General features: G+C 32.3%; 1 protein-coding gene across 3 annotated transcripts in view; it reads left to right on the top strand.

The window, feature by feature from the left end:
• LOC118190067 (prostaglandin reductase 3-like) overlaps window positions 1-12066 on the top strand; it is a 41365-nt gene that overhangs the window by 16073 nt on the left and 13226 nt on the right. For all 3 annotated transcript variants that reach the window (XM_085815146.1, XM_085815145.1, XM_035360759.1), the window contains 2 exons: window positions 591-662; window positions 6817-6975. In XM_085815146.1, coding sequence (XP_085671272.1) covers window positions 591-662; window positions 6817-6975 — 231 coding nt within the window. The remainder of the gene's footprint in view (window positions 1-590; window positions 663-6816; window positions 6976-12066) is intronic.

The raw sequence follows: 12066 nt of genomic DNA, 5'->3' as shown, positions 1-12066 counted from the left end.
ATAACATGGATGGATAGGTTCCTTTACAGTATCCTCTATAATGGCATCCCTTCAAATAGGCAGATAGACCTCTTAATCAATAAGTTAACCCTAATTTAATACTTTTTGGTAAGAAAATAGAGTGGCAAGTTTGTAGGTAGGATAACTAGTAATTTATTTCATAAAATGTTGGTCTTGGGGCGAACTATGACAGGCAATTGCCATAAGTATTTTCCAAACTACGAGATTTTCAGTTATAATATGATATATGCAGTTTGTTTATTCTTTGCCCTTTTTGGAAATCTAAGAAGTTCGCAAGGAGAGACTTTTAGGACCACTTATAATGCAGACCACAGATTAAGAAATGCTGCATCAAAAAACCAAAATTTCATATGACTGAGAATCTGAATTTTAGAGTTTGGAAGATTTCAGGTCATAGTTGAAAAGATATAAAAGATTACAGATGATCAAAATTATTTGGAACTATGGGAGTGTTTACTGTGGATGTATATATGCACATATATATGTGTTATTTGTTCTTGTGATCTGTTATTTTGTTATGTACTGTTTATTTAGTTTTTTAACTAAGAGATGTTGCATTTAATTTGCAGGATATTGGTTGTGATCGACCTATCAATTACACCCAAGAATGTTTAAATGATGTTCTGACTAAGGAATATCCGGTAATATGAATTTATTTTTAAGCAGTATGTGAAATGTACCTGAATTTTAACAATATGTAAAAATTTTTTGTTAATAGTCATGAAAAATCTTTTTGTGTATTTAGGCTTCAAAAGAAAGAGAGGAAAATGAATTATAAGTTTCCTACTTTTATCTAATACTCTGTACATAAAATTTGTATGTGGAATTTTGAGATACTTGCAGTATATTTCTTCAAAGATTTTACATGGATATCTCAAAACTCGACTTACAAACTTGGAAGGAAGGAGAGGACATTAATATAAACCAGACTCGCATAAGAAAGTACAACCAGCTATACCAATAGTTTATGTATATTGTAGTATATTTTTGTGTACTAGTTTTCTTTTATTCAAAAGTTTTAAAATAAAAATCGACTATGAGGTAGGAAATAAGAGAAGAGACCCAAACTGGTTTTTCCCTTACATTACCTTGAAGCAATGATGCACCCCACTTGTAAACCAAAATATTCAGTGACTTGCCATTTAGATTAATAGGTTTTGACATGATAAGAGGTAAACATTTTATAATTACATTATAACTGTACATATAAATATATATATTCATTTTCTACAATATTTTAAAGTCTTAAGTTTGTGAAAGAATATATTTTTAAACATTTCATTCTGAACAGCATTAAATGCTATACTTTTTCCAGAACAATTTTAATTTAAATGAAATATTTTCACAAGTTTTCTTTAATTATATTAGAAAGAAATTTTAAGATATTTCAACTTAATTTGGTTAACAATTACAAAAATTAAAATCAAAGTATATTGTATTATTAATATTAAAATTATGCATTATTTATTTTCTTTTTACTGAGCTCCTTTCTGAAAAAGCTTCTGAGGCATCTTTTAAATCAAAAATCAAAGTCACTTTAATTAATGTTGTGCTCAGTTCATTTCAAATTAGAGCACCTTTTATTTTAATAATGAAATACATTAAATATTGCTGCTGATTTCCATTTATTTAACTTTCTATGAGCATTTCTGAAAGGGATTAAAAAAAGTGATTTTTAATATTATTTAAAACTTGTAATTGAATTATTATAAAATGTAAGGAAATAATTCTTTTAATGCTTATCTTCTTTTTTTTTTTTTTTTTTTTTTTTTTTTTTTTTTTTTTAATTCTTAATTTCAACAACACATAAACTACTAAAACTTCTACTTTACTAATACTTACTTTACTTTCAGGCATCTGTTGTACACAATATAGAATAGTTTGTTCGGTAACAAAAAGTTATCAGTTCCGGAGGGAAAATATATGAAAAAAACTCATAAGGTGTTTCCAAATTCTAAATATTTTATGGTAACTGTGTATCTCCATTGAAAGTTAATAATTCAGGATTCATTTGCAAAGACATTTTTATCTTCCATTCAAGTTTAATTTTTTTTCTTTGTTAGTCCAAAGTGGCTTTGTCCTTGAAGGACAATTTTGTTTTCATTTTGCGTTGAATCACTATAAATGTCTGTTTCACTTTTCAAACTGTTGCCACCAAATATTAGAGTCTTGCATTATATTTGAAGAAATTAAATAATGAAAAATCTGCATAAATGTACAGTCAAAAGTTGTTAATTCGGACACCCATAATCCGAAACTCTAAGCTACAAACTTTCTGCGTGTGCGCATGTGCATAATACGTTTATGCATGCGCGTTTAATGTGTAATTGACGGTATAGCTAAGCTAAAATTATCTAATTCATTTAATGTCGTAGGCTGCGTTGTTCCTTAATCTTCGAATTGGATCCGGCTTATTGTTTTTTGCAGACTGTTAGAGCAATTTTATAAAAGTAAGCTTGAACTTTCGATTATGTCAAATAGAATTTCCCATATATATTTACTAATATGTAAAGGATCTACAAAGCGAAAGTATGTTTCGAAGTCCATTAAACGAAAAGTGGAATTGCTGCAAAAAATGGATAAAGGCATATCCTTCGTTTCTCTAACCATTCCGAAATCTGTTTATCAATTTCACGCTGCTCTGCGGGGGGGGTCGCCGCTGCGCGCAATGAATTGGAAGTTGATCTGTCAGCACTATCCTTATCTTCAGGGTAGATGTTTTTATTTTATTTGGCTTATAATTCCTTACTAAATATAGTATTTCATCTCGATGTATTCCGTCTTTGATATGATTTAAATCAAATTCCTCGTCATTATAATTCGCTTCTGATAGTGACGAAAGTGACACGAAAGTTATTGAAAATGAAAAAGTTTCGGTTGACGAATTAGTCGGTATTCTCGACACAGCAATTATAGGACTTGAACAGCGGAACTTTGTAACTGAAGAAGAAATTACGTCTGTTTATAGAATTAAAGAGAAAGTATTATCACATAAAACAAAGCAACTTAAACAACTTACATTGAAAGAAATGTTTAATAAAGTAAACAAATAAATATTAAGCTTTTTTTTTTTTTTTTTTTGTAAATTTTGATACCCTTTAGATCATAATTGTTCTTTATTTCATAAATTACGGTTTCATATTTTTAATTTTATAATTTCTGCATGCCATCTTACCAGATTTAAACTGATGATCTATAATCCGGAAAAATCGATAATCTGTAATCGCCGAAGTCCCGATGAGTCCAGATTAACGACTTTTGACTATATATCTATTTCTCGCATTGTGATAAAAAACGGTACATAGAGCCATCGAATTTTCAATGACGTAATCCTCCTACGAATATGGGCATGTGAAGACCAAATTTGAAATTTGGAATTTATTTTATTATCGATTTCATATTTGTAAAATTTTAACGAATTTTTTAGTAACAAACTCAATGATTTAAAAGCGAGCAATGGCAACACTCTATGGTGGGGAAAAAACCTCTTTATCTCCAGTGGGCGCGGAACTGTGGATTGTAAATTCTAAAGATAAGCTCATTTTAAAATTATTTTGCGACATTGCTACTGAACTAAATTTTATGGTTTAAGTGCAAAGAACATGATATTTAATTAATGAAGGTAACACATGAAATGTTAAAAAAAGCCCTTTTGGAAAAATATGAAACCTTTCAGATTTTTATTTTATTTTTCCTTTTTTTCTCTATGTCTTGTTGCTTGAAGAACTTTCATACTGAATATTCTCTTCATTCTTAGAAGATTCTTGATCATCTTCACATTCAGAAGAATCCTCTTGAATTCTATTAAAGAGAGCATTAGGATTAAATGTAGGATTTTCATCACTAATATCAAAATCTTCAACACTTCCACTTGACAGAGCATTCCATATTTCATCTATCAATAGTTTCTTTTTAACATCTGTGTCAATAAAGTAAACAGACCTATTTGCTTCTATTTATATAACTTATAAAATTTTAAAAAAGATATAAATTACTTGCAATCCTATCACAAGGACTCATAATTAAAACTACATGAACAAAGAAAAGAAAAATCTAGAGTAAGAAATATAAACAGAGCACATGCTTTCTGAACTACAGTGCTGAGTTGAATTGTTCACTGCGTCCTTCCTATATAATGTTGCCAGATGGCTACAGATATATATAATGGCCTATTTTTTTTTTTTTTTTTTTTTTTTTTTTTTTTTTTAATATTAGCTTTAACTTAAAAAGCCTGTTAAATAGAAGATAAATGTTTATTTTATGCATATGATTTTTTTAGTGTTCATGGGAAAACATTTAATTGTAAATGGGAATTCCGAAATTTGGTCATTCAAGTGATTTGAAAAGTCTATCCCATGATTTCATTTATTGCTACATTACAGGTAACTACTACCATCTGTTGGCAATTTATGATGGACCATTTAAAGTTTTAGAAACACGAGATAAAACGTTTGATCTCAAAATAAAATGGATTAGGCTAACAATCTCCATAGATAGATTGAAACCCGCTTTTGTAACCATGGACTCTTCACAAGTTGTTCCAAAGAGTGTAAAAAAACCTTCGGACATTGGTATCACCCATTCTGGACGATTAATCCGACCCCCACGTCAGTATGTCACATTTCTTTGACACTGCGGAGGGAGTATGTAGCGGCAGCGCCAAACAGGCGATACAGACTCAAAAACTCTGGAGAAAAGCGCCAATTTGCAAAACAGTAAACCTGCTTGACAACCCTACGGGCTGACGAGAAAATAAGAATTTCCCCCGGCAGTTCTGGTTAACGACTTCAGTCTGTGTGTGCGTGTCTGAAACAACTCGTCTTGTGCCTTCCACGTAATATGTAACGCCGATCTGTGTGGGGACTATACGCTTCCTTAAGCCAATATTATGTATTATTAAATCTCCCATATTACTTCTCCTTATTAAATCTAATTCTTAATGTTAAATGCCTGATTGCTATTTTCTAGATAAGGTTATCTATACTTTTGTAGGCACGCGTTACTCGCACGTATCTCAATCGAATTAAAGATATCCAAAACTTGCCCTTGATACACAGTGTTGCCTTATGGTTACATTTTGCTAGTGATTAAGAAGATAAATAGCTTGTGAAGCCATTTGGCAGCATAATGCAGTTTAGGGTTAGTTAATACAAAAGAAAACTAAGAAATTGAAAATTAAACAAATGTAGAACGTCTGTTAACTGGCCTTTTATCAACCAAACCTGAATTAATTCAACTAGCAATTAATAAAAGGAAATCACCAGGAAACTATAGTAACATTAAAGAGGATACAACAAAAATCAATAACATTTGTGAATTTTCTTATTAGTGATTGATAGTTTTTTGCCTTTCTTATTAATGTTGGATCATTTAATGGTCTTTGTATTGGTTATTTTGATAACAGATATGATTTATTTGTGTTGAAGAACCCATCAACAGCTGATAACTGTAATTCAACCTAGGTTCAAATTCCAGTGAACAAGCTGTCTGCATGGATATTTTCTTGTTTTCCCCATTTGTAATGTAGATGTGGGCCAATTTCCCTCAGAAGGTCCTTCACAAAGGCATCCGTTCCCTTAGACAGATAACTCTCCCATACTTTGCTATAATCAGATAAATTCAACCATTGTGTGCAAAAGCAACACTAATGAATACTGATTGACAATAAATTTATGGGTATTTTTCAATAAATGTGAAGACACCTCTCAAGATAATGCTATAGCATAAATAAATATATTAAACAGTAATCCAATTTTTCAAGTTTCAAGTGATGATGAAATCATTCGTGCTGTAAATTGGAAGTACAATAAGAATGGCAGTGATGTTGACAATCTTGAAGTAGGAAAATTAGCCATGCGAGCCTTAAGGAAAGTTTCTTAATATTTAGAGCAACATCCTAATGATTCTACGCAGCCTTTTCTCGAGCATTTTTGCTGCCCTAAGTTGTCAGTACAGTTGACATTCCATATAAATAACACGTGTAAATAATTTGTGATGGCTCTCAATGCTCACTTTTTGCAGTTCTCTGATATTGCAGTTCTAACTTGTGCTTTATGTTAGTGTAAATGGGAAATGCCGCGCTATGTGGCCCCAGTGATATCAACCTGGGGTCTTATTCATAGAATCCAAATATCTTACCACCACTATTTTTTGTCTTGCAGATATTTAGATGTTTCCTAGTGTAAGCTTCTGATTGATCTTTAGATTCACTGTCTTCAAAACATATATTTATTTAATTGTCGCTTGTGAAAAAAAACTTACCTGACACCTTCCATAAATTGGTGTCCTGCGTCAATTCTGCTTAGAGCCAGCCCTATTTCTATGGTCCTGCTGATATTTTGTTGATTAAAAAGTGGTGCGATCCTGCAGCCACTGATATTATTATAGAACTGTAGCAAAAAGAAGTAACAGTTTATTTTTTCCAGGGAAAAATATTAATGTCTAAAAATGCATATAAGAAATTGATAAAATTTTCAGTTTGAGAAAATTTTGATGGAGCTATTCTTAATTTTTACAAATATTTTTATTATTAAGTAAAATTTTGTATGGGTTATTTATTTCCCTGAAGGAAACAAATTTTATTTATCAAGAAATAAATTTGTTGAAATGTTAATAGTAGTAATTAGTTTATGTATTTTTGGAATTCTAAATAAACAATTTAAAAAAAAAAATTGTGAAAGAAAAATTGCTATGATTTAAAATTAAATAATTGAGGCTCTATTGTATTCTCATAAGCCACAAAACCTGAATTATTGTTTTGAAATGTAGTTACTATTTCTGATCTCTTTTATTTAGAGTGGCATTGATGTTATTTGGGAAACCATCGGAGGAGAAACTTTTAACATACTTTCCAAACACCTAGCAATAAAAGGAAGGCTTGTAATTGTTGGTGCCATTTCAAAGTATATAGAGTCAAAATTATCATACCATATGAACAGCGATTTACCAATGCAGGTAGAGTTTGTCTCTGTTATCTTCATAATTAAGCAGTACCATATTTCCTCAAATATATTCCCCACTGCCATTTTAATGCTAGATTTTAAAAATATTTACAGAATATCCTCTATTGTACATAGTTTTTCCCTTTGAGTGCTAGTTTATGTATAAATTGTGCTCCCTGTATTATTTTTACTTCATAGATGATAGTAATTTATTCAAAATATTCAATTTGTATTTGCATTTTTTATGCACATTTATCCTCTTTTACTAAAATGCTGATTATCCTATACTTTGTAATATTATTTGACAGTCACCATGCGCAAATTATATGTGAATATTTATAGGTTGATGTCTCTATTCATTTGCATAGCCTGAGAGAAATTAGGTAGAATTTTATAATTAGTTATTGGTTAGCTAATATTTTCGCTTTGAAAAAATGTGACTTTGTTTTTCTCCTACTGATAATTTCATAAAGATTATTTAAAAATTTAAGTTGTTATATAAATGAATATTCATAAAAATGTTATTTTAAGACAGGATTTCTTAAACTTTGGGTCGCGACTCCCAAGGGGGTCACCAAAAATTTTTGCAGTTTTGATATTTCTTATTATAATAATTTCACAATTACCAAATATTTTTACACAATGTATCTGAAAATAGATAAAGATAAGATAAGACATTACAGACAAAGAAAAAACTAAAACATTTCGACACATTCTTTTTTATAACATAAACGTTCATTTTCCTTTCTTTGCAAGTGATACTGTCATTTCGTCTGTTACTTATTTAAAATTTTCACATTACTCTATGTCTTAAAATTAGAAATTAAACGTAATGACCTAAAACTGCCATAGTATATTACAGTACAAGTGAAAAACTGACTCACGCGTGTGTCAGATTTACACGATACTTATGGGGTCCCACAAAATTTTTGTAAATATTATGGGGTCCTGTGGGTCGCGAAAAAATCTCAGTGATAAAAAGGGGTCGCAACTGAAAGAAGTTTAAGAAACCTTGTTTTAAGGTATTGTTGCACTCTTACATGATCATGGATTTGGAGTGATTGACAACAACACTTTCTGAAGAATCTAAACACAATTTATTAGCTAGTATTACTCAGGACAGCTCCAAAAACATGTTTACAGTTGTCGAAAAACTACGACAAGCATGCTGAAACAATCAGCAACGCAGTCTATCAGGCTAAAATGGTAAAGACAGCTTCACAGCAAAGCACTAGAATACAGCTCTCGACTTGGTTCGGTCGTTCTCGGAACTCGACACACTACAGCTTGTGATGCATTTGACAATACAATAGCGTCAGCAATGGACACGCTCAATGCACCAACTCGCGATACACTAGACTGATAATCAAGTCAATAGACTAGACGATGCACTGGACACGCACACACTTGATCCATTGCCGAGACACCGATTCACTTGACACTAGACTGCTACTCCGCATACAGGCAGGGTTAAATAACTTTCAGCCTGCCTTCAAGAACATTCTGGGCCAAACCAGTAAGAATTCATTCTAGTTCTCCATTCATCTGTGGCATATTGCCAAATGGGCGATTTCATGCCAAATCTGGCAACCGTAAACCTGCCTTGCAGGGAGCTATCTTACAGCGGCTGGACATTCCCTAACAATATTTATCTGTTAGTAAATAATTCAAACATAAAACAGAAAAATTCAACCAGTTCCTTAGCAAGACTCAAACTACATATCTTCCAATTGCCTGTTGAATATGCTAACCATTTATGCCATGAGAGCATGCATATAGGAATTAGATAGTTCTTTATATTTTACTTATTTAAAGGACTGTGGAAAGCCATTAGCTTTGTTTGACAAAATCTTACTCACTTTTTAGTTCATTTGCTACTGTTAAATTATATTTTTTGTCATATCAGTAATGTAAAAAATCAGTGGGCTTATACCAGAATTAAAATCATCTTCCAGTTTCCAGCTGGATATTATAACTACTAATATCATGTATAATGGGATGAGCAATTCTTTTGAACTACAGTCAAAAGTCGTTAATCCGGACTCGTCGGGACTTCGCCGATTCCGGATTATCGATTTTTCCGGATTGTAGATCATCAGTTTAAATCGCGTAAGATGGCATGCAGAAATTCTAAAATTAAAAATATGAAACCGTAATTTATGAAATAAAGAACAATTATGATCTAAAGGATATCAAAATTTACAAAAAAAAAGCTTAATATTTATTTGTTTACTTTATTAAACATTTTTTTCAATGTAAGTTGTTTAAGTTGCTTCGTTTTATGTGATAATACTTTCTTTTTAATTCTATAAACAGACATAATTTTTTGTTCAGTTACAAAATTCCGCTGTTCAAGTCCCGTTAATTGCTGTGCCGAGAATACCGACTAACTTGTCAATCGAAATTTTTTCGTTTTCACTAACCTCTCTGTCACATTCTTCATGTCTTTATCCATTTTTTGCAGCAATTCCACTTTTTGTTTGATAGACATCGAAACATACTTTCGTTTTGTATGATCCTTTGGGAGCTCCAGATTCGGAAATTCTGTTTGACATAATCGAAAGTTCAAGTTTACTTTTATAGTATTGCTCTTACAGTCTGCAAAAAATTATAAGCCGGATCCAATTCGAAAATTAAGGAACAACGCAATCATCAACATTAACTGAAATAGATAATTAGATAATTTTAGCTTATACCGTTCATTATATATAAAACGTGCACGCAAAAACGTATTCTGCACTTGCGCACACGCAAATGCGCAGTCGTAAGAGGTCTTGCACGCACGCGTAAACGCCTATGCGCATGTGTCAACGCGGCGCATGCGCAGAAAGTTTTTAGCTTTGAGGTCCGGATTATGGGTGTCCGAATTAACGACTTTTGACTGTATTAATATGCAAGCTCACGGGGAAGAATATGTCATACAATAAATTTTCTTTATGTATAACAAGCCAGTCTCCTATATCAGGTTTTAACGAAATTATCCCCACCACCATAAATATCACATGTGCAAACAATTTACATTGGCATGTTTAGTCATATTTTGTCAAAGGATTTTTGGCATTTGAAAGAGACTTGCTTTAGAACATTGTGTTGTGAAATTTGTAAAAAAATATCATTATCATTAAGTACAAGGTGTCTGAAATGGAACTATCATACTACCAGATTAGAACCATCATTTACTCCAGTTCTGTTACAAAAAGTCAGTTACAGAATGTCACCAAATCATGTGTATAGCTTTAGGTACTAATGTCATATATGACACTGTAAAGGATTGGTACCAAAATTTAAAAAACGAGGACTATGACATTCAAGATGCTGAGCACTCTAGCCCACCTACTGATTTTGATGAGGCTCAATTGTGAGAACTTGTAGAAGATCAGTATGCAACAACTTAAGAGCTTGCTAAGGAGTTAGATGTTATTGCCATGTCCATTAGTCATGCTATGCATTGCATAAACTTGATGCACAAGTTCAATCACTGGGTGCCGCATGAGCTGACTCAAGCAGATAAGGACAGATGTATTTGGACTTGCACATATCTGCTCGAATATCAACACAAAGACAAAATTCTGGACTGGACCGTCACTCATGATGAAAAGTGGATTTACTTCAACAACGCAGGCCAAAAAGGGGGTTCGTCTGCTGCTGGTGAGCCTGTCGACAGCTTCGTAAAGCACGTTTTGACTAACAAGATCATAATTAAGACACAATAACACGCCGAATAAATACTAATTCAGAAGTCAAACAACAAAAATCAGCGTTATATTTACAAAATTTTCACAGGACTAGTTTCGATGGTTTTACGGAACCACCATCCTCAGCTGGGTAAAACCTTCTGAATTAGTAACAAGATCATGCTTTGTATCTGGTGGGATTGCTGAGGATTTATCCACAAAGAGTATCTGGTAAAATGTAAAACCCCCGGCAGTAAGGTGTACAACAAGATGCTAGTCCATGTCGACACTGCTATCAAGAAAAAGTATCGAACTGAGTTCCAGCGCAAAAAGAAAATGTTCCATCAAGATAATGCAAGACCACATGTGTCTGCATTCACTGGCTGAACTCTGTATGGATGTGAATGGGATCTTTTGCTACACCCACCATACAGCCCCACCATCTCTCCTTCTACCTTTTTTCACACCTGCAGCTACATCTTGCTGATGCTATCTTCCATTTTGCACTGAACATCCAGAATGAGGTTGATCTGTTTTCAGACTCACAGCCACCAAGTTTCTGAGCTGAAGGCTTTGGAAAACTGCCAAAATGTTGGCAGAAAATCATAGATTTGTGGGGTGATTACTACTCGCACTAAAGACTAAAGATACTGCTTTCATGTCCCCCCTAACTTTTATAAGAATGTTTTGTCCCCCCTAATTTTATTAAGAACGTTTTTTGGCAGAAAACTTTTGTTACAACCAGATACAGTACAAAGTCTTTAATCCGGACTCGTCGGGACTTTGGCGATTCCGGATTAGGGGGTTTTTTCGGATTATAGATCATCAATTTAAATCTGGTAAGATGGCATGCAGAAATTATACAATTAAAAATATGAAACCGTAATTTATGAAATAAAGAGCAATTATGATCTAAAAGGTATTAAAATTTACAAAAAAAAAAAAGCTTAATAATTATTTGTTTACTTTATTAAACATTTCTTTCAGTGTAAGTTGTTTAAGTTGCTTCGTTTTATGTGCTAATACTTTCTCTTTAATTCTATAAACAAACATAATTTCTTGTTCAGTTACAAAGCTCCGTTGTCCAAGTCCTGTAATTGCTGTGGTGAAAATGCCGACTAACTTTTCAATCGAAATTTTTTCGTTTTCACTAACCGCTCTGTCACTTTCTTCATGCCTTTATCCATTTTTTTGCAGCAATTCCACTTTTTGTTTGATGGACATCAAAACATGCTTTCGCTTTGTAGATCCTTTGGCAGCTCCAGAATCGGAAACTCTTTTTGACATAATCGAAAGTTCAAGCTTACTTTTTATAAAATTGCTCTAACAGTCTGCAAAAAATAATAAGATTAAGGAACAAATTAGAAGATTAAGGAACAATGCAATCTGCAGCATTAACTGAAATAGATAATTAGATAGTTTTAGCCTAG

Source organism: Stegodyphus dumicola, chromosome 4 (assembly GCF_044657685.1).
Source record: "Stegodyphus dumicola isolate Sdum_Otavi_A_Nest chromosome 4, ASM4465768v1".
In the NCBI taxonomy this organism is placed as follows: domain Eukaryota; kingdom Metazoa; phylum Arthropoda; class Arachnida; order Araneae; family Eresidae; genus Stegodyphus; species Stegodyphus dumicola.
Note: the sequence above shows the minus strand (reverse complement) of the source record. Positions and strands in the feature narration are given on the sequence as shown.